The sequence below is a fragment of the Lutjanus erythropterus genome, chromosome 5, assembly GCF_056507025.1.
Source record: "Lutjanus erythropterus isolate fLutEry1 chromosome 5, fLutEry1.hap2, whole genome shotgun sequence".
Lineage (NCBI taxonomy): Eukaryota > Metazoa > Chordata > Actinopteri > Lutjaniformes > Lutjanidae > Lutjanus > Lutjanus erythropterus.
This window is the reverse complement of record NC_139321.1, coordinates 27,206,555-27,230,874: the sequence shown is the minus strand read 5'-3', so window position 1 is coordinate 27,230,874 and position 24,320 is coordinate 27,206,555. Positions and strand designations below refer to the sequence as shown.

The 24,320-nt window shown below is 41.7% G+C and overlaps 1 protein-coding gene across 4 annotated transcripts in view; it reads right to left on the bottom strand.

Annotated features, from left to right (window-relative positions):
• Window positions 1-24,320, bottom strand: part of unc5a (unc-5 netrin receptor A) — a 195,439-nt gene that overhangs the window by 27,224 nt on the left and 143,895 nt on the right. For 2 of the 4 annotated variants that reach the window (XM_084719449.1, XM_084719452.1), the window contains 6 exons: window positions 21,501-21,665; window positions 9,937-10,167; window positions 8,883-9,182; window positions 5,136-5,223; window positions 4,501-4,669; window positions 345-578 (listed from right to left, as the gene is read on the bottom strand). In XM_084719449.1, the coding sequence (XP_084575575.1) occupies window positions 345-578; window positions 4,501-4,669; window positions 5,136-5,223; window positions 8,883-9,182; window positions 9,937-10,167; window positions 21,501-21,665 (1,187 nt within the window). The remainder of the gene's footprint in view (window positions 1-344; window positions 579-4,500; window positions 4,670-5,135; window positions 5,224-8,882; window positions 9,183-9,936; window positions 10,168-21,500; window positions 21,666-24,320) is intronic. The other 2 variants (XM_084719451.1, XM_084719453.1) reach the window with 1 other exon arrangement.

The following is a 24,320-nucleotide window of genomic DNA, read 5'->3' as shown; positions in this document are numbered from 1 at the left end:
GAGCACTAATGAAGCTGTCTCCATCTATTGTCATTACCAAATCCTACAAACCATGGCCTGGTGAACACATCCACAGAGGTTAAATACCATTTTCCCACCATTAGTTAGACTAGCTCAGACTAGTCTGACATGCATGGACTGATGAAGCTTCTTGGATGACAGCTGAAACATCCTCATAGACATATAAACAAGTCCAGTTACCTTTGATTGAATCTTTTCTTGAGACGAATGAGAACATTCACGGACAAAGAAAATTAGTATGTTTAAAAATGTGTCTGTTAAAAAAACCCACTGGGGACAATTTTGATTTTTTTTTAATTCTATTGTCTAGGGTCACAATTTACCTTGAAGACGTCCTGCGTGTCATCCATGCAGTACACTCTGATGTTGTACTCCAGCGTGGAGCAGTATGCGTCGGAGAAGAGCACCAGCCTCAGGCGCTTGGCGGCTCCCATGTGCAGGGACTCTCCCACCAGGGCGAGGGTGCCCAGCTGCTCAGAAAAGACCCGGCACGTCTCGGCTTCAAGCTGACAGTAGTAGGGCTCCGATATCAGCTCCTCCCCTAACAGCAGGACGTCCTGGAGGAGAAAATAGCGAGGAGGAAAATGCCATTTTACATCAATGTCAAGACCCATATATGTTGTGAAAACTTTGAAGGAGATTAATTAAAGATATTAAAGTGTATTATTCATCAAAATGGATGTAATCACTATAATGATACATGTAATTCCAGTGAATAAGTTCCAGTGAGAAACATGATGTCTTCACTTAGATACTATTTTTTTTCACTACATTTTTTTTTTATTTATTTATTTTTTTACAGAGGACTGACAGTGTTCTCTGCCACCCCCCAAACCACCAGTCTTCAACCTGGTGGTCGGGGGGTGGCTACTCTAAAAGTCTGAGAATCACTGGATTAAACTACACAAAATAATACAAAGTATGGCTGGGGACAATGGACAAAATCAAATATAACAATATTTTATATTTATTTTATTTATTTCATATTTATTTTATTTTTACAACATCATGACATATCATTATCCAATATTTTGTCTCATATCATGATATTAATATGATATTAAATTATTGCCGTGCCCTACATTACACCACCAAAATCTAATCAGTTTGCCAAGTTTGAAGAAATTAGAAATCAGATCTCAAAAAATCTCAAGAAAGTATTCTTAAGATTTCACGTTCAGAAGAAGAGGAGTGATGGATGAACAACTTGAAAACACAGTGCCTCCAGTCATGGATGTCGTGGAGGCATAAAAAAAGAAGGCGTGAATGGAGGGTCAAGCACCCAATTTATGTAGGAGGGAAAGGTAATGTGTTCGCCTGCTCTCTGTATGTGTGGGTGTATGTTTGTAAAGGGGTTGTTAGGAAAGTAGTTTGGCGCAGCAGCAAGGCCGCAAACTCTGTCCCTCGTGCAAAGTAACATTAAAGCTCAAGGTCTTTAAGGTAATTACATAAGTATGGAGTTAACAGTTTGAATTAGGGGGGGAAAAGGAATACTTTGTTGTTGCTTCAAATTACCTTTTTCACTGCAGTGCAATTGCTCCGTACTGACATAAAGACACACATTCCTTCATACAAAGACACATCCTATAGAGCTCCATCAATTTACTTAATAATGCATGAACGAGGTACTCAATTGACATGAAAGGAGACTCGAATAGATTCCTGGCAAGAATAGATGATTCTGGAGAAAGAAAAGACTGTGGAGGTGCAGTAAATATTGGATTATTGGGATTTCCGGAATTTCCTTCAGCCTTTGAGATTTGTTAAGAAAGGTGAAAACAACTTGCCAATTTATCTGCAAAACAACACAGTTGCCTGATGGTGAGAGGTGTTAAATAAAAAAAACAGCAAGACAAAGTGCAAGAATTAATTGGTGTTTTAATTTGCGGAGGAGAAAAAAAAACACAAAGACAGATTTAAACAATGGATTTTTCTTTTTCTGCTTTGTTGCAGAGCTGAAGTGCTGTATCACAACCGCATCTCTAATAAAGATGACACACTCGCAAAAATATCCTATCCCGTCACAGTACGGGATAGTTTTATGAGATAATTCCACCGCTCTACAGGCTAATTTGATGGGGACAAATTGGACCCAAGGTGACAACATTTTCTCTAAAATCCCATCATGCCAGTCGACTGACTCTTCTCATTAGCCAATCAAGCTGAAGAGAGCATTCTGCCTGCCAAATGCCCGGCAAGCCCCTCTAGGATCGATTCAACCAGACACCATCTACATCAATAGAATTAGTATTGACACAATTCATTTGCTATGCAACCACAATGGAGTCTCACTTTTTCATCATCTTAATATTTCTTCAGAGTGGAACACAGAGTGAGGTGGCTCAATTACACCACTGAGCGCTCACTCTACAGCCAATTCATTCCTCTTACTCCTTCTCCATGTCCATTTTCACAATCTCTTTATGTCATTCTGTTCTTTCCTGAGCCGTATTTCCAATCTCCTACTCTTTCTAATCATTCCTCTGCATCTAGTCCACTTTGCCTTTCCCTCTTTCTTTCATTTTCTTTCTCTTCACACTCTCTCTGCGCTTGTTTCCACTCTTGTCCTCTTGTCCACCTGGCTCTTTTTCCTTTGGTGGCCACGCAGTCAGGCCGTTGGGCTATATTTGGTTCGGCCGATGATTAAAAGTGCTGGTCTAACCTCTGCCTCAGACAGGCCAATCCATCCCACAGACACCCCACCGCCGCCACACACGGGGAGGCTGAATAATTTATGCACAATATCGAACATGAAAGAAGACCTACTAACACTCCAAAGCCCACCAGCACCCTTTCCAATCTCTCTGGATTGTTGAGATGGGTATACTGCCTCGAACCGTGCTTGTTTGCGGGAGGGTGTGTGTATGTGTGTGTGTGTGCTGACACCAAACGTTTTTTCCCAACTGTATCCTATTGGATTCTGGCAGTTCTGGTTACTTTCAAATTTCATGGATAGAAAAATGGGGAGGGAGCTCTGTAATTGGAAGCAGCGGTCAAAAATGGTCAAGGAGCACTCAGAAGAGTACTTTGAGGATCAGTAATTTGCTTAGAGAATTTCTGTTTGGAGACACAGGTTGCCTAGCAACTCTTGAGCTGTTGAGAGCCGGTGCTTCCAGGCTTTTGTTCCAGCCCAATGAGAAAACACCTGATGGTCAATATAATTTAAACCCTATGGAGTGGATGAGTGCTGGGCCAGAACTACCTCGGCTATACGGCATTGAGTGCTTGCCGGTGCGAGTTTCAAGTCTCTGCTGAGCAACTTTGTACTTTTTCCAGCTCTCAGTGAGTTCAGTAACAAAATTCACTGGGTGGCAAATTTGTCTTTCTGTGGAGGATTTCTACTGGAGTTATAGTGCTGCCTCACCTCCCAAGCGCCCTCATAATTCTGCTTCTTGAGGCGGACGGCCCAGTTATCGAGGCATGCGTCAGAGCAGTGGTGCATGCTGAGGATAACTGGTCGAAATTCTGTCATAATTAGGGTCCGAATTCGTAAGAAATGGTCAAAACATGTTTTGTGGGGTAGGGTTGGGCTGATGGATGACACATTCATCTAGTACAACGGCTGGCAGTCATCGACTACCACAAGTTCCATTTTTGATACGGAGGAGAGAAAATAAAAAGCAGTTGCTGATGTTGCTGCTGCTCTACATCTCCATTTCATGTTTATTATTCTCTTATTTAACACAACTAAGTAAAATGACGTGTGGTGACGAGATGAAGACCCTTTCTAGACCCAGCAATGATATCATCATCCATCACAATGTTTCACTGTGGACAAGTCGGTACGCATCGCCCATCCCTATTGTGAAGTCACAGTAACTTTCAACCTTTGACCACCAAAAACATTATGATGTCACAGTGAAGCTGAACTTCGATTTTTTGGATATTAAATATCATCACTTCATAATGGCATCCTGTTAAACATCTGAGTGACTTTTCTTTCATAAATACTGTATGAATAACTGAGATATGTGTTTTGTGAGGTCACAGTGACCTCTGACCACAAAAATCTTATCAGTTCATCCCTGAGTCCAACTGGACGTTTGTGCCAAATTTGAGAACATTCCCTCTAGACAATCCTGAGATATCACATTCACAAAAATTGAATGGACGTGAGGTCTCAGTGAACTTGAACTTTGACCAGGGTTGGTCAATATAGCTTATAAATAACTATATTGCGATATGCGATATATATCTCGATAAACATGTTTTCACTAAAATAACAAAATAATATATGGGATATGGACAAAATCAAATACCACAATATTTTTGACCACGTACCTCTATTTAGCGACAATATTGCAGGAATGACCAGTGGAGTTTTCACAAAATATTAACACAATGAGAATTGCTGGTGCGAGTTTCAAGTCTCTGCTGAGCAACTTTTTCCAGCTCTCAGTGAGTTCAGTAACAAATTCACTGGATGGCAACTTTGTCTTTCTGTGCAGGATTTCTACTGGAGTTATAGTGCTGCCTCACCTCCCAAGCGCCCTCATAGTTCTGCTTCTTGAGGCGGACGGCCCAGTTATCGAGGCATGCGTCAGAGCAGTGGTCCATGCTGAGGATAACCGGTCGGCTCAGGACCACCCCCGGAGGGCCACAACTCACAACGGGGCTGAGCAGGGTCTGGCAGCCGGCCAGGGGTAACCTACACCGGGGAGAAAAAGGGGTGGGGGTGGGGGGGGGGGGTTGAGTTGAGATGAAGTGCTTTTACTCAGCGAGTTATTAGTGAGAATTTACTGCTCTCTTGTACGCAGGATATGATACTGTCACCTCTGCAAATTATGTAGCAGCTGGAACAGAGAATAATGAAAGCCTCACTGACTAGCTGGACCAAGTTGTGATGATGACTGAGTAACACTATCACAGCAGGCTACAATGACTGTGTCTGCTGAGACTGGACGCAGCAGGCCAGATAAACTGTTTTCCAAACAATTCATTTAACTTAAATAGTGCACATCCTGGTAAAAGGCTACGTTATTTATTTACATCCCTCCTCCACAGCACTGGCACAGACTCTTAAGCCTTTCCTAATGGAACAGTAGAGCATCAAAACAAACAGCCTAGTGGCATCCAGGGAAGACTGCCAGTTAGGCAGTGTTAAAGAGACCCACCTTAAATCTTCCTTCCTCTGAACAGTGAGATAAATCTCATAGATCTTTCCTCTGGGGATGGCCTCGGGAGGAATGAGCAGACTTATTCCTAATGCAAATAACAACAAAGGGAGAGAAAGAAAGGAGGGGGGTTGGGGGGGATAGGGAAGAGAGGGACAGGCTCATTTGTTCTGACTGAACAACGCTTTTGTCATCTCACAAAAGGAAGCAGGCCCACTCAACAAAACTGTATGGCTGCAAAAACAAAAAACAAATCTACTCTGAAGGTCAGAGGCAGCCTCCGTCAGGTACAGTAGATGCAAATCTCTGCTCTGGCAGCCGAGGCGGCATGCGTCCCCATGGTCAACAATTAGCTGAGACAAAAGCGCACGCTGCGTCGCAGTTTAAATGTCCTCTGTCTGCTACCAAGTAGATAATTGAGACTATGGAACAGACTACTCCAGGAAAATTGCACTTCCCCCAGGAGAGTGTGGGAATGCACCTTGGAGAATAGAGAGAGCTACTGAGGTAGTTGGAGTCTTGTGGCATTTGTGTTGCGTTTCTCGTGCCAAAAATCAACCACTTAGAATCCTATTTAAATGTAGTACAAACAGTGACGATGTGACACAATCATAACAGTAAACTCAGGCTGTTCACCATAAAAACATCTGTCTGAATAAAGCGAAGGTGCCTGAATGCTCACAGCCTTGTCTGAATCTATAAACCCTCTTCTGTCTTCTGCGTGCCTGCTCCGAAACGGTGCTAAATGGCAGTATATCTCTTCTGAGTGGATGCATGCAAGTGTTTTTTTTTGTGTCCCAATGAGAAGATGGGTGCCAATGCGTGGTATAGTCTACATGGCTTTGAGTTAATCCATGCATAAAATATCTGTAAGAGAGCGGAGGAGCGACGGAGAAAAGAGACACACAGAGAGAGTGATGGCAAGAAAAACAGGAAAAAAAAAGACCTTTTCTCCTGGCGTACTGGCACTGTCATCGGCTAATCTGGACAGCCTACAATGAGCCAAGTGAAAACACTGTCTTCCAGTATAATTATATAAGCTCTGTACTCAGCTAATGTGAAGAGGAGAAGCAAAATAGGAGACTAATGATGTTGGGCTTTTTATATCTTTTATCAGACTAATCTTTAATGGACTATCTCTATTCCTCTGTCCACGCTCACAGCACAGAACTGACACTTGTGGACATCGGCTACAAATTCGACCAGCTCTGCCATAAGCGAGGAGGCCTAATTGGAATAATTTGTTCTAGGTTTTATTCCAGGAATCTTTTCAAAGTACAATGTATTCGGTGCACACACTTGATTTTATACTTAATCATCTCATGGTTACTGAGAAGACTTTTTACTCCATCAGGCATTTTAGACACTGTAAAGGTTAACACCTTGCTTTTTGGGGGATGATTTAGTATCTATGAAGTACTTATCAATATTCAGTGTGTTACCCACAGCAAAGAGTGCATGGTACAGCAGCCCTAGTGTAGTAAGCTAAGCAATGTACTGATGTGAAGAGGGTCAGCAACAAAACTTAGTTTAGCCACTGAAGCCAGACAGATTTATCGAGTGACCGATATTATCAGTTCCATATTGGACTAGCACAACTACATTGGTCTATATTGGTATAAGCATATATGTCTCGCACATACTGTGCATTAAATATCTGACACTGTAGATTTCTAAAATTAATTTTTTGTTTGTTTTATAAGCAGCATTTTATATACAGAATATACACCAAAATCAGATTTTTTATACTCCCTAATATCAGTATCAGCTCCAAAAATCCAGTACTGGTTGGGCTCATTGTATAAGCCAAATATCTCTTTCCAAACCAACGTATATCCATGGGCAAAATCAGTAATTTAATCCCAGAAAACATGGGAGTTGCTGGTCTGTTGCTGCTTCAATTGCTTAGTTTTATTTGTCTTATTGTATGACTTTGATGAATCCAAACTACCCCTTGAAAAGCACAAGTCGCACAAAAACACAAATAAACTAACCAGTCAAGACAGCTGTAGATCAGCATTCCCCATGTTCTGTGATGTAAAATGAACAATTTTGCCAACAACGTGTGGTATGGTTGGTATGGAGCGAGCAATATTTAGCTTACGTAAAGGCAGTTTTCCATCAGAAAAGGCTTTCTGACTGCAAAGTAAAGCAATAAAAACACTCTAAATAAAGCATACACTTAAACTGATATTGATTTTTTTTGGTGGACCTTTTTTTAAGTGGCTAAAATACATTTTGCTGCTGACCCTGTCCACAGCATTACATAGCTTAGCTTACTTGCTGGTACTCCTCTCTGTCTCTCCAACTGTAGGTAATTCACGGACTATGGATAAGTACCTCATACAATCCCACTAAACATAATCCGAACTATCCCTTTAATCACCCAGCTCAAACAAGCCCCACATGCATATTTTGTTGTAGCATCTTGTTTCTTATAACTGTTATAAACTCATTTGTTTCACACAGAGAAATACAGCCTATGCACTAAGCTGTTTTGTCCCGGCACAAACCTATTAGGAAACCCACATGCATGAGATTTAAGGGCTGAATGGTCTGGGTCTGCTTCAACAAGACAGTGAGACGTTTATGGGACTCAGCTGTTACTGATAAATTCTCTTTAATGTCCAGTCGGAGGCATCGTGTCATTAAAGCAGGTGCAATAAAGTTTCTGTAAGTGTTGTTTTTTAATGTAAGCACAATGACAAAGCATGAAATATGCAATGCAAATAAAAACTGATTTGTTCCTGCCATATTTTTACATTTTCTAGCAGATGTTACATTGTTTAGATAAAACTTTTCTTGTTTGTTTGAAGTTTCGCAGCAAACAGAACATCCTACAGAGGATTACTGAAATCTCCCTGTCCTTCCACAACACAGAATCACAATGCTGTGTCTACTGAAACAATACCTGAATGACAACAACAACAACACTGCTTTCACTGTCCAACTCAGGTATCCAGACTTGTTCCTCATTTTCTTCTCATCTTTTCATAAATTTACAAATTATAGTAGGCAAGCGGTAAACTGGTCCTCAACTAGAAAAAACAATTGTTGTCCTTTAGTTCAGACTGATTTGTTATAAATGGATAAGCTGCAAACATAAAGATTTATGGACTGCCAGGTAACTCATCAAATGAACAGTCCTGGGGATCCAGACTCATTAACCTTGTATGGACCGACACCAATTCATGCCGCACTTAACTTCACCTTACCTGCTTTTTTGGTCATCTTTGGAGTCACAAAGAGCTTGCAAGAGAAGTACTGTTTATCATCATTATTAATTGAAACTGTAACCAGACCTGGTGTGTTGTAAAATGCTGGACTACTAAAGGAGATCCTCAAGAGTCTTCTCTTGATAATTAATGAATGATTTTAGCATATTCCACAAGCTTAACCGTTATTAAATCCATCTATTAAAGAAAGTGATCCCCAACCTGTATAAAATCGATGTATAGGTCATATTCATATGAGATCATCCTCATGTGGACTCGCTGCTGCATAATATTCTCAACATGATGAAACTTTCCATAAAGTCAGTCTAAAATTGGATTGAGTTCTCAGTTATAGTTGACTGATATATATATATTTTTTTATGTATATTTTAATTGATTGAGAGCACTAATATTTTTATATTTTATATCTTACATTTTTCTTCTTACTATGTTTATTGTAATGCAATATGTGACAACCTTCTTGGCAATAAATCAGACTCCGATTTTATATGAACCCAAATGGGAAACCCACCTGTGTTGGGGATCGTCAGCCTCCCTCCCAGGAAGTTGAAGGTCCCATAGGAGGTGTTAGCTACATCTCGGGGGAGAGTTTTAAAGTAGGTCTGAGTGGACAGCCTGCTCACAAACTCAGCAGGGTCTGAGTTAAGCTTGCCGTTGTGCAGTGTGTGCGAGCCGTTGGGAAGTGGGTCCAGCAGAGGCCCGTTGGTCATCGAAAACTTCCCGGTGGCATCGTGGCGAGAGCGCAGGGTGCCTTGGTAACTGGTGGTGGTGGTGGTTAGATCAGGCTGGATGGTGAGCAAATGGGAATTCTCTGTTTAAAAAAAAAAACAAAAAAAAAAACAAAAAAAAAAAAAACAGACAAAAGCAAAATGTGTGAATCTCCATGAGTGGCAGGCGGGGTGGTTAATACATCACAGAGACAGACCTCACACTCTCTGAAGCTGTCGCAAACACACACAGAAAGCTGAAACAAACAGGAAAAGACACATGGTGCGGAAAACAGAAGACTCACACGCACACACACTCCTGACAATACACAAACACAAATTCCACCCAAAGCCAGTCTATTTCCCTCCCCTCTCTCTATCTCTGTCTGTCTGTCTCTTTAGCAACCACACAATCAATTCCAAACAGAACTCAGATGCAGCTTAGCACCCAGAATGTATAAAAGCTTTTTTTCACGGTGAATCACAGGCACTGCAACCCAGTTCCCCATCTCCATCCAGCTCAGACAGTTGTATTTCTATTACTCGCTGGTAAACCTCAGAGGCTCCACACAGGCAGTAAACAGAGTGGGTACATTTCCTGACAATGAGGTGGTGGCGAAACATAATGTGTCAGGCAGGCAAATAAACAGCTCGTGCACCACACACACAAACACACACACGATATAATAGATCTTGCTTTGACTACAAACCACTGTAAACACATTCACACCACCTCCACAACCACAAACAAACACAGGATCAGTGCTACATGTAGATGAGTGCTGCACGGTTCATGGTGGGCAGACGGACAGACCGACGGACGCACAGAGGAGGGTAGAACAAAGAACAGTGTCCTACTGCTGTGGGGGGGAGGCCTGCGCGGCCGCGGTGCCCACACACCTGGCTTGCTGGGCTTGATGCCCATGGGCTGGAAGCCAGTGGTGAGGATGGAGGAGTCGGCCACGTCGGCATCCAGGCCCTCCTTCTTGCGCCGGTAGACCAGGACCACAACGATGAGCAGGAGAGTCAGACACAGAGCCACTGCCACCATGCCCACGTAGAGCGCCACATCCTCAGCCCCGCTCACAGCTGCAGTGAGGGAAAACACGAGAACAACAGAAAAATTATTAATCACGACTGAAAAACCTCCCTCAGGTGTTGAATGACAATACCAACATGTGCTGCTGCTGCGACATCTTTTATTATCTTCACTGTGAAGGTCTCACTTGAGGATCTGTTTAATAGCATGAAATCAGTTACACATTCCTCATCCGTCACCTAATGCTTCTTGACTTTTCCCTAACTGCATGCTACAGAGGCAATTATTACACAACCATCTTGATTTTTAAATATTTTTACAAGCTTCAATGGCTACATTTACATCCATACTAATCTTTTACTATTATTCATAATCTGACAATATTCTGACTTTAATACAGGTCATGTAAACAGCAAAATATGTTTTTGAATTGGGTTTTCTACTGCAGTTTGTGACACACAGTCTCTTGCCTCTTTACAGTCTGCTCTGTGCGGTTAACGTTCCAGGAAGCCAACAGTTTGCAGGGCTGGGGTAGAGATGCACGCACAAAGGAAAAGCTCACATTTCTGGTCAGAAGGAATAACACACCTACTTTTCAAAGGCAGCATTTTCGTAAAAAAGAATGTATAGACGGATATAAACATAACCCTTTTCAATCATCACTTAAGACCTATTAGACGTGTTCGGTGGTGGCTGTATCTGCAGACACCCTGCTCTCTGCCTATATTTCCTTATTCTCCCATTATTTAACTGTATCAAAATGTCTGTATTTGACAGCCTGGGAATGAGACTCAGCCATCCACTATCTTTCAGGTGAATTTACGAACAGCTCAGACAAATGCTACTGATTCTACAACCATTATAAAACATATGGATATCAACAGGTTTCTGGATATGCACCAATATCACGACACAGACCTTTTTAAGAAAGTGATTATATAATAAAAGAGAGAGCTTGTATTCACGCAGTTGTTTTCCACCACTAGAGGAGAACGTTGGAAAAATTCTATTTTGAAAAAAAAAAAAATGTCTTTCTCAGGATAAGGACAAACACTGGAATATTGGGCGCCATGTATGAGTGATTTCTTATTTTTCTCTTACATTTGTTCTGAACAAAGCAGTAAGAGGGAAAAAAAAGAAAATGTGGGATTCATAAAACATGCTCTGACAGCCAAGTTTGTTCTTACCCACCTGAGTATGTTGATGAAGTGTGCATGCCAGGAAATATACATTTAGCATATAAAACGCCCCAACAAATCCATATAAGGGCAGCAGAATTAAATCATTCTGTCTCCACAGTAAGATGAGTCTCCAGAAGAGCAAACAGGTTTTGAAGAATCTGTCTCTGTAGCCTAAATATCTGTGTAAACATTTAAAATTATTAAAAGAATAAATACTTGTATAGCATTTTTCTTCTGTGTTTTCATAAAGTAAATAGCCTTTTCTTAACATTATTAAAAATTTTCAGCACTAAATGTGAGTTGGCTTTTGTGCATATTGGCATAAGAGTGGTTGAGGACACTCTTAAATTTTGATTTTGACCTAGGAACATAGAAGTACAAAAATAATGATGAATGCCAAAAAAATCGTACATTTTTTTATACCGATGATTCATGCATGAGGCCCATCGTCTGCATGTAAATGTAGTCAATGTCAAGCTGTAGACAATCGGAGAGGAGACAGACACGATTTCTGCAGCAGGTTTTCACTGTTACCTGACTTCATTTCTGTTCTGGATAAATATATCTTGTGCTCGCATGTTCTTCCTCTCCCCTGTCTTTTTCTCTCCGTCTCTAAGTACACAACACCCCCAAGAGAGACAGTGGAAAAATGAAGGATTTGCTTATGAAATTCTAGCACCTCTTATTGAATCTCTCTCTGCCTCTCTCTCAAAAGCATAAGAGCGCCTTTCTCCCAAAAGTACAGTATGAAGATGACAGCTAAGCCCAGACAAACATCAACGTGTGCGTGCGTTCATGTGTGTATGTGTGTGTGTTTTGCAGGAGAATGGGATTTGCCACGGCTGTCTCTCTAGGCTGGGGGGAAGTTGGTGGCGGAGGTGGAGGATGCTCCTGGGGCCTTTGTGGAGGGCCATTGTCACAGGGAGCCACGGGGGCGTAGCGCTGTCAACTGAACACAGCCGAGGAGGGGACGCACTGAGCGGCGCAGCTTTGAGGGACGGAGAACAGCGGCAAAGGTTAAAGTGCTGCAGGCTGGCGTGCGTTGAGTTGACAACAAAGGAGGAGGACGGAAGCAGTGAGAGCAGAGTGAACATACAAGAATGAAAATCAGAATTTAAAGGGACAGTTCACTGCAAAATCAAAAATAGAGTTATGGAGATATCAGCTGTAGAGACGTCTGCCTTCTCTCCATTATAATAGGACTTAAATTGCACTCGACTAGTGCTCAAAATGCCCAAAAATACATTTGAAAAACTCAACAGCAATGTCTCTTTCCAGAAATCATGATCTGATTACTCATGATAATCCACACACCTTGCTGCGAGCAGTTTCATGTAGGAACTACTTTCTTTCTATGGTAGAATCCACTGGAACTACTTTCTTACTGCAGTAGAGTCTAGCAGAACTACTTTTTTCTGCAGTAGAATTTAGCAAAACTACTTTCCGTCTAGGGTACAATCTACCAGAACTACATTTTTTTCAAACTAGAAAGAAAATAGTTCCTACATGAAACTGCTCACAACAAGGTCTGTGGATTATCTTGAGTAAAGAGATCTTGTTTTCTGGAAAGAGATACTGCTGCTTAATTTTTCCAAATGTATTTTTTTGGTGCACTGAGCACCACAAGCCAAGTGCCACTTTGTCCCATTATTTTGGAGAGAAGGCAGACATCTCTACGGACGATATCTCCTACACTCTGCAACTTGCACCAAAACAGTCTTGATGAATAAGAGCACTACTGGCAAAAAAATGTATTTTTGATTTGGGGTGAACTGTCCCTTTACAAGACAAATGGCAAGACAGCATGTGTCTGTGACTGACAGCATGTGCGATTTGCATTTCAGCAATAACACGTCCAGGAGGTTTGTGTCAAAATCGACCTGATTAACATTAGATACGACATATTTCGATGAATATCTCCAGAGTCTGCTGGTGTTTTTCCACCACTGTTGTAAGCCTACCACTTGACAGGAACTGCACTCAATGCTGGAAACAAAGATTTGACAAGTTTTAATTGGTGTTAGTAAATCTGTGACATGAGAATGGCACAATTAAATTAGCAGAGTGCTCACAGACGAGTTTGGAAGAAAAAAGAGAAAGTGGTCTAAAAAGTATTCTTTCTCTCTGTGTCTCACTCTCATCTCTATTCATCTCTTTTCATCCGTTCGTCCTTGCCTTCTCCTCTTGCCTTGAAAAATCCATTTCTCTGGACAAAGCCGTCTGACATACTCAAGTCTTTAAGAGAAAATGCCAGAATCTATTTCATGGGTGATTATCTCAGTACAATCTGATACCTTAAGTAGCTGGATTATATGCAGCCAAGCTCTATGACAGCCTGTTGTAATACCAGAGATCTCTTGACACGTAACTGATTGTGAATGACTGGCTGAAGATAAACACAAGATTGTTTGTTTTGTTCTTTGCCATTACATTACACACCTGCACTGATCATACTTAAGGCATGGAGTCTTATAAGATACATATAACCACACTTCGCCTTTCATCCCCTCCAATTACCTGCATGTGCTTCTCCTGTGCAGCAACATCCCCTTTTAGGGGCATCACAACGAGTTGTGCAAGGGTTATCAAACTATTAATCTGTCTTTAAAGGGATGGTTTGGATTATTTACAGCTACTACAAGGAGTTTTTAACTGGTTATGAAACAGTCTCAATTAATACTGATGCCTCTATATGACCTACATAAGTTATCGAGACCATCCATAAGAAGGCTGTTTCTGTTTAATTATTATTAATGCCTGCCACCAGGTCAGAACCTGTGAAATCAAATGATACATACCTGTGTTTACATACAGGCCAAGTCACAGTGAGTAATATGTTAAAAAGAAGTAGGAGGATTTATTTTTGAGGTTATATTTGGTGGTTGTTAATAGAAACATAACCACTTTTGTCCACAAGGGTTTAAAAAACAACTAAATATGAAAATTCCTTGTGGTAGCTTTAATATGGGGTTGTATGAGGTACTTATTCATAGTCGGTGTATTACCCACAGTAGATGGCAGCTGTTGAGTCCCTGATGTCTTTGCTGAAAAAGGTAAATGATATAATGCACCCAATTCGACCAAGTGTACAACAGTTATATATTTCAAATTTAACCAGTGCATCCTAAAAAGAAGACAGGAACATGTTCATGCTCATTTTGGGCCAGGAAAAATACAGAAAACCCACGATTTTTTTAAAAATTCAGATAATGTGTAGGACATCATTTTAAAGGACTTTTATATGTGTTTAAACACTATTTTATGCGCTGCAGCAAACCTGCATTTGCTGTATGCTGTGGTGTCAAACAGCAGTAAACTTTCTTTCTCTACTAAACTTTCTCCTTTCCTGCATATACACACTATGTGCTAGGTTTGTCTACGTTGAAAAGAAAACCAAATATTAAGTTGCCTTAAGTGAGCAAAATGCTATGCAACTAGTTAGCTAATCTACATCAATCTTTAGCTAAGTAGTTAGCTAGTGTTTGCTCTGTATAAAAACACTAACTAATTAATCTGCATCAATCGTTTGCATTTTGCTAACATTAGCCAACTTAAGATGTAACTATATGTTGCTTTTCTAGATCCTCCAGCAACATCTCTAAACCATTTTTTAAAAATTTCTTTTTCTTTTCAAGATAGACAAGCCTTGCACATAGCATATATATGTTGCTACAGTAAAGCCGGCTGAAGTTCCACTAGGTCCCAAACTTGCTCAACTGTTATTGGAGCACAAAGCGAAAAGGGGCAGGACTTAGGATGAGTCAATGGATGAGAGCAGCCATACACCACTTTCCTGTCTTGAAAACAAGCACACACTGCTTTAGGTGAAAACAAGAACTGTAAAAGCATCCAGTCAGGATTCACACCTCATCACAAGCTTGTCAATGACGTTGCTGAGCAAATGACGTGTGCAGATTGTGACTGTAGATGGAAGTGAATCAGAAGAGTCTTACTCATGGTGGAACTGGCCCTAGAATAAAACACCTGCTTTTAGACTGGAGTTTGGTTCAACAGCACCAAAACAGCTAAATAAAGTGTCTTAACCATATACACTGGGACAGATGTCTGAAATAATATTATCTATTATTATCTAAAGATTCAATAATATAGTTGTATAAGTCAGATTCAACCACTTTGATGGAGGCAGGCTGAAAGTACCACATTTTACTGCATGATGAGTCTGAACTAACAAAGACTTTGTAATTTGTATTGACTGCCAGTAAAATTAGAGTGGTTGTTTTCATGTAAAAAGGGATGGCAGCATGACGCAGGAGCGAAGTACCTGGATAGGTTGCTCTCATCTACTGTGAATGACTTGCTGAAAATAAACACGAGATTGTGTGTTTTGACATAACACATCTGCACAGAGCATACTTAAAGTATGAAGTCTTATAGAGCAATCCTCTGTCTCTCATCCTGCCCATTTACCTGCCAGTGTCTCTCTCTTCCGACTCCCGCCTCTGTTTCTCTCCTCAGGGAAGCATAAAGGTGCTTAACTGTAAGCAGCCTGGCTAAACCTTCCACCTTCCACAATGAGCTCCAAAAAAGGCGGCAGAGACTATGGCTGAACCTCTCATTAAAGTTCCCAAATCCAATTGTCTTGGTGAGTCAAAGGCCAGACAAGGCTGTGATATTTGGACTTCTGGAGCTGCAGTCTACAGAGAGATGTGCAGCCTGACTAAAGACAAAACAACAGCCGTCAGCAAGGAGACAGGCCTACTGGGTTCTGCTGATTGGATAAACATAGCCTCAGATTGGCTGGTTTACTTTCTAAGGGCAAACCAAAGGCACCCAGGCTAACCTCAGATGCAAAGATCCAGTATCTCTACTCTTCCTTTTCCCCCTGCGCACACTATTCTTGCACCCAGACAATAAAGTCAGTCAATCAGACAACTCCCTCTCCCTCTTTCTTCCTCCATCTCTCTACCCATCTCTCCCTCTATTCTGTGTGTAATCTCTGGTGGCTTATCAGAGCATCGCTGAGTGAAGTTTTATCTGACCCACCAGGTGTCACAGCGAAACGATCCCGATGCTCGCTACAACCCTGACCAGCAACCTCTCTCAACTCCTCCTGGCCTCTGCTCATTGATTTTCATGATGCCAGCCAATAATTGAAAGGACATCCATCACACTTTAATTGACATAGCTAATCAGGTTTTATAATTGGATGGGCTCTACTTTAGTCCCCCTCTAGCACCCTTTTTTCACACACACTCTACCAATTTACCTCTCTTCCTCACCGCGGCCCGTCGTTCCATCGCTCATTTCCACTTGAAGTAATTGCTGGCGAGGAACTTCTGATTCTCTTTGTGTGTGACCTCTCTTCGTGATTGACACCCGCCTGTGGATAATCTGTGGATGTGATGAGCTGTTTTCAGAGTTGACCCCGGGCCAATCTCTGTTTGTTCCCCTCTCCCGAAGCTTTCAAGTTCAGCTCCTCAGACTCGCTCCAGGGCTGGCTGGTTTAGGGATCAGTTTCTGACTTGAGATGGGCCAGTGTGGACTTATAATTCATCTACCTCTGAGGCGGTGTGCAGGGCTCCCGTTGAAGTTTGGACTCTCACTGCATTGGCAGTCAGCACAATGTCTGCACCTGATCATCCTCGACTCTCTCTACCTGTTCCTTTCTCTCTACTGCATTGATAAATAAAAGCTTTGCAGCCTCCTGTGCCTCCTCCCAGGGCATTTATCAAGAGACCTGAGAATATATTTCATCCCATGGCCAATCCCAGTCACCCGCCCGAAGATGAATAACACTGGAGTTCTTAAGGTCAGGGAAATATGGCTACTAAAACTCTCAAAGTGAACGTGACCATTACTATCTCCACAATACAGTCGTCCCATCCCTCAGCGGCTTCCTGTGAAATATGGCACAAAATAAATGTTCAGCCGTTTTTCACACAGCCTGTGACCCCCACCTCTGACAAACAAACCCATGACGAAGAACGTCAGCTGCTCACTACCGCATTAGGCCCCAAACTCAAAAAAAGATAAAAGTGGCAGTTCGGATTAACTGAACTGTGGGTTTGTATGAGATGCCGGTCAGCTCGTCCCTAGTTTGGGGGTCAGCAATAAAAAGCCGTTATAAGAGCCAAAAATCGCCCTCTACAAACAACCAAAACCCCATAGATAAGTAATTTTATCTCGCTGTTCACAAAAGTTGCTGATCTACTACATCCTCAAGTGGTTTGTTTGTTTGTGTTCTTGTGTGACTTCAGTGTGTTAAAAGATTATTTTGGATTCAACAAACTCACTCAATAACAAAAACAAACTAACAGCAGTAGACCAGCAACTCCTTCGCCAATGGAGTTTAGTGGAGAGAGTGATATTTGGCTTATGTAGCAGCAGTTTCCTGTCAGAAAAGGATGTTTGAAGGCAAAGTAAACTGGTGATAATGTAGCACACACATACACAATTGATACAGATTTTTTTGTGGGGGCCTTTTGTAAGTGGCTAAAATACGTTTTGTTGATGACCCTGTCTGGAGCAGTTCATTGCTGAGCTTCCATGCTGGTGCTCCTCTCTGCTTCTCCAAACTGGAGGCGCGCTGACTGCCATCTACTGTAAGCAATACACTGACTATCGATAAGTCCCTCGTACAACCCCACATTAAATAATCAGAACTGTTCCTTTAATAGTTTGATGGCTTTTACGCAATCATTTGTGGCGCCCCCCAAAATGGGATGCTGCAGCAAATTAAGTTCATTACCTTCATTACACACATTAAGCCAAATAATTGTTTTTATGTTATCCTAATTTCCTATGCCTGAGAATATGAGCAGCATTATATTTCCCCACTATCATTTTTGTGCCCTCTAACACCTGTCTGCCATTTTGGCTCTGGCACGCTGCCAGCACATTTATTATTTGCCTGCACAGATTTTGCGTGGCTCCATCTTGGGCTTCACTTGTTTGCTTTATGAAAATGATCCCGCCTGGGTCAGATCTGTTTATTTTAGAGCTGTAACACAAAGCTTGCTGCCCGTACATTGATTCAGTCTCATATATGCAATACCCAAAACAATAACCTCAGCAAACGTGCACCCTTTCTGGCTTAACGAGCGAGATGAGACACGTTTCTGAGGTCCTCAGACAGAGGACATCTTTTGAGACTGAGTAACTACAGCTCACTCTGCAGTTGTATTGTTCGATTACACTGGAGAAGAGAAGGGTGTCTTTTGTTTCAGGGGGAAGTTTTCCATCTCAGCTAATAGCCTGCAGACATGGTTGAAGTATGGGAGTTGCTGACAAGCCAAAACCATCTTGCTATTTTGCTTATTATAATACTTCACACAGCCGTTGTCTATGGAAACACATCTGCTGGGAACAGATTGGGACAGGCATTCTTCAGAGGCCAGCGCTCCGCTATGCACTGTCAGTGTAAATACTGAGCGACTGCGTGTGTGCCTGTGTGTGTGCGTGAGGAACAATGACTGGCATCTTTGTGTATATATCTTGCCTCTCTGGGGAGGAGCTGCTGACCTTTGATGATGGGCCGACCGAGCTTCCTGGTTCACTGCACCAGCCAAACTCAGCTGACACACGCACATGCATGTACACACACACACACACACACACCAATGCATAGCGCTAACACATAAACACGATGCAACATTCACACTCCCCTCAGCTCGCCCCCATGCGTCGGTCTATCCGATCATGTCAATAAGTGCAAGATACATAATTCAGTTTATTAATTCACTGGCTCATGTCAACCAAATCCCCGTTTAAACTCACTGTTTACCATGCAGATCAGCCAAACGGCGTGTTATTTAGAACATTTTCTCTATGAAACGCCACCCTGAGACTCATCATTTCTGGTTGGGAGGATGCAATATCTTTCTGTCTTTGATATCTGTAGGGAGCGACAGAGCTCTCCCTTCATGTCCATCTGGTCAGCAGTGGACCCTGCGGTGCCACTTTCCACTCAGCTGCCGGCTTGGGCTGTACAGGCTTTGCTGTTTCTAATCCTGACAGTACGCACATGCCCTATTAATGACACATGGTGAGTGGCAGCACAATACTGGCTGCTTTGCACAAAAAACTGGAAGACACATTGGCTTTTGCAGTTATATAAACATACAACATAAATAGTCCAAGTATTTTGCTCAAAAGTGTGGGTCAACCTCAGGCAAAGTGCAACATAAACAGTGGACTTTATGTCTTCAGTGTGTTCTGAATGAGAAAACGGTCTTAAGGAATCATCTGAAGGGAAGGTCTTGAAAATCACCTTAATATGACTCCACCAAAAATGCCCTTTTCAGTACACATATTCTGTGAGAAAAAAAGGGGTGATCCTCACACAAACTGTAAGAGAAACTCTAAGATTACTCATAGTTAGCACTCATAAAAGTCTCCTCTATAATATAAAAAGATAGAAGAGATGCAAGTGGTGTTTCAAAGATGTTTCTTGTACATACGATCTCTGGTACGACTACTTTGCATTGAAGATCATTGCTTTGACAGAAACACACACTAGAATCTTTTCTAAGGCAAATGATATCACTAGTAAAGGCAATGTATCGTTAAAACCATTCCCCAGTCCAGTAAAATGCAGCCTCATTTTCCATCATGCCTAGTGCTGGGCTGAGTAGTTTGCTGAATTTGCTATTTTATGTTACAAAATGCAAATGTGTTTTTTTTTTGTCAGTGATGGTTTATGGTGGTAAATTCTCTGTGTTAGTTTAGAGTTTAAATTATTAATGATATTGCTGTTATATTTCTTCATGCCAGCTGTATTTTACATAGTTTTGAGAATGTTCTGCATCCGATTCCATGTCTCATGCAAAACAGTTTCTGGCTGACTGTGGACACCATTCAACCCTTGGTATGGACATCAGACAAGGAGACATGCATAAATCAGTTTTTTAACATGGGCGGCAATGGGAAATCATGACATCACAGATTTCCTCTCCACACTTTCTTAAGACGTTCAATATGTTATGCATGACTGATGAGACTAGAACAGTGGAAAGAGTCTCTGTTGTAATTTGTGTGTCTTTTTTTGTGTGCGTTTTCACAGCCAAGCCGACCCCTGGCACTTTATCTGGCAAGTTGTGTTTTAATCAGAAGAGAGATGGTTTAATTCTCAGCTCTATTAATAGGTCAGAGAGCATCACAGCACTGACGCAGGTGAAAAAATTGTATATTGTCTTTGCGGCAACCATCACACTAGTATTTATCAGAAATGATTATCTGAAAAGGTCATGCAGGTGAGGATGAGCCTGTAATGGTCTGCAGAGTCAGTAGAGGTGTCCTAGGTGATGGACATATTTCCTTTATGAACCTTTTCTAAGATACACTCAACATCTACCAAAGACAGCTGATGTCATAAGAAAGCATAAAACATTGATTGCACTGTGACTGTGCACAGTTAGACTTAATACTTTAGGGAGATGATGTGATTTGATCAAAGAAGTTGGCATCTGCCAGTTATGTGTGACCAGCCAAAAAAGGTGTGTCTCAGGTAGCAGATCTGTGGTTTCACTTTAGTTTAGTCTAACAAGGGTCTAACAGTGGGAAATAATACACTTTATTTTAGTACAGTTCTGCTGCAATGTGCCCCTAATTACCTTCTAATAAGTCTAATAAGGGTCTAATAAAGGGTCTGATACAATCTAAGGAAGAACATATAATTTCTATTTGTCTAATTTAACACAAAGAACATGTTGCTACGTCTTATTAGTGTCCTGTAAAATACACCAAACAATAGACCAAAATGTTCATTTGATCTGTTAAAAAGAGGACACTCACCTCGTCTTGCTGAAGTGGAAATGTGTTGTGTTTAAAAGCAAAAAGCATTAAGGGGAAACCCTCTCCACCCCCTGCACATGTCTTACTGTAGGGGCTAATTGATGCTAATTCTGCACACCTGTCCTCCATGTATTGTTTGTGATCTACTTGTTGTTGTATTTGATGAAGGTCTTGGCCTTGAGAGTACCGTGTTGCTTTTGTTGTATTAAATCAGTGGTGTTTTTTTTTCGAGCTACAACCCTCAAATGCTGTTTTTGAGCACATTTATTGATTTTAAGAGGCCCATTTGCTGCTCATCATTATCAAATATATAACTAAACCAGATTCCACTGATCCTGCTCCAGAGAAGTGGTTAAAAATACCTTGAGCTACTGCATCTTTTCTATTGTTCCACAGAGTTGAACAGCTTGAGAGTGTTCTTAGCAGTATGTGGGTGGTGGTGCACTCACTCTGCGGGCACTGCTCGCTGGTACAGTTGAGAGACTGGAGGTCGAGCCCCTGGCAGTCTTTGCCCCCGGTGCCGGGTGAGGGCTGGGTGCACTCCCTGCTTCTCCACATTGAACAGTCTGCACCACATGCCGACCATTTGCTCCACTCGCTCCAGCCTCCGTCCACTGTAGACACACATGATTAAAAAAAAAAAAAAGTACAAGTGAGCAAGAAAACAAACACAGCAGCAAAAAAACTCAAACAGATTCACTTCAAACACATATATTTTAGTTCACAGGAAAACTATTGATCGGAAAACATGGCAAACAGTTTCAATAAAACAAGCTAAAACATTTTTTTTTCTAACAAACAGAGTGAAATGTGAAAAGTCTACATGTCGGTGAAGTTCAGATGCAACAGCGGTGTAAAAGCAGTGGTGTATTTGCGTGCGAGATGAGAACAACTGGTAGAATACTCTGTTGCCATCCTGTGCAAATCCACTCCCTCTAAAATGGAAACCTGGTAGGGAAAGCATTATAAAGACATGCAAATCCACTTGCACACACTCAAATCCAGCAGATGCACAGGGAAACCAAAGCGTGTAAAACTGCTGAGGAGAGCCATATTGTCTCTATTCTGCTTTCTTTGTTTATTTCCAACATGGAAATCAGATGCAACTAAGCTAAACCCCAGTGGTGCGAGGGTGCTGTGGAAGGTGCTGTGGCCTGGTAGACCCAGCTGTCAACAAACTAAATCTGTACAGGGAGAAGACAGATTTCACCCCCTGGGAAATTGGCGCTCTAGTCTGCCGTCAAACATACATGGAACACGCAAACGTGCCTAGTTAAAAATTCGCCTAGAAAATGAACATTTGTGAGAAGAAACAAATCTGCCTTGGTTTGATTCCTTTGTCCAAACAAGCTGTTACTATAGCAACATGAGCATTACCTGCAGCGCATTTGAATGCGAGACGCAGTACAGGTGATATTATTCTGAACATTACTGTACATTACACCTGCAGCCTATTTCTGTCTACCATAACTTCAAACACACACCACCATCAGCACGAGCAAAGTGAAACAAATGGAAATGGGCTCGTAATAGTTCTGAGAGGGGCTCCGCTGTAAGAAATATCAGCGGCTTTACCACATGCAGAGAGAAGGGGGCAATTTTTGCAGTGGTGGTGGTGGTGGTGGGGGGGGTAATTTGGCACTGTGGCCGGGGTGGGGCGGTGGCTTGGAGTGATATTGACAGTGACACAGAGCCCGGCCTGGGGAAGGTTACCATAGGGCTAATGGGGAAAAGAGCAGTAATGAGCTCTCATGGGAGAAAAACGCCACCGTCTCCTCGCCTCTTTCTCTCTCTCCCAAATGTAAGGGTGAAGGGGACCAGACAAGAATCACCAGAGCTGCACATGCACATGCGCGCACACACACACACACACACACACACACACACACACACACACACACACACACACACACACAAAGAGAGCACAAGCACACCTCTGTGACAGCAGTAACCCTCCTCCTAACTGACCTAAGGGCAAGGAAACCTTAGTGCTCATTAATCCTAGCAATAAAGAGTGCAAGGGCCATGACCCTGAGAAGGCAGCTCTGACCCACTGCAGGTCAGCGGCTTTGGTTAATAAAACATAAGTGAGATGTTACTCGGGGTGGTGGGATACCTATTATTGCATAACTGAACCAAGTAATGATGTTATTTGGTTTAACAGAGAGTCCCCAGTTGACCCTTCCTGAGTCCTGATCCTTTTCCCTCTTTGCTCCAATAACAGTTGAGCAAACTTGGTATCTCGGTCAACTTTCTCCTGTCCTGTTTCCTGTACTCAAAACAAGCTACGTGCCGGCTCGTCTATGATGAAAACAAAACCATATTTTGAAGATGTTTAAATGATTTTGCTGGCGGACCTGGTGAAAGTCACATCTTGAGAAAGGTAGGTAGCTAATTTTAGTAAAATGCTAGCTAACTCACTACTTAGCAATTGATGCAGACTGGCTAGCTAGTTAGCTTGCGTTAGGGTGATCAGACATCCTGAAAATTTCAAGACAGTCAAGAAATACAAGCAGTAGTCCAGAATCCCGAATCCTGTCCCATTTGTTCCAAAAATTAACCTTCATAGTAATAGATAATATGAACAACATATGAATCTGTGAAAATATTGTGACAAAATCACTTATGAAGGCAACAACTCCTATGTTTCGTGTTTGTTTTGGCCTGTTTTAAACCTACTGATAGAAGGTGCAGCCACCACTGCAGGAGGCATTTGTTATAAAAAGTATCTTAAAACTGTTTGTAAGCTCAGTTCAATGACATTCTTATTTGCTGAAAAAGTGTTGAAAATGACTGTAACACACCTTTCATCCATGTGTAATGCTTCATGCATCTTATAAACAGCCAGGACACCGTGCTTCATGTCACTCTCAGAATCTGTAACTGCTCCTCGTAATATTAATGACAAATTACCAGAGTCTGATGTTATGTCAAATTATTCTGTACATTTTAATCCTTCTGACACGATACACCTACCCCCAACTCCACTGTCCTGAATTTGACCGATTCTCATCTGTTCACCCTAGCTAGCATTTTGATAATATTAGTTATACAGGGTGTCCACAAAGTCTCTTTACAATTAAAAAAAAATATTACAAAAGCAACTGATGAGATATGTTAATCAGATTTGATCTATGTATTCTACTATGGTTATCAAAGTTTTTAATCGCATTCATGCTTCACACATGAAGCAAAAGATCACTGATGCCATTGCCACCATTGATGAGGCGATGCTACAGCAAACACGGCAAGAAATCGAGTACTGTCTT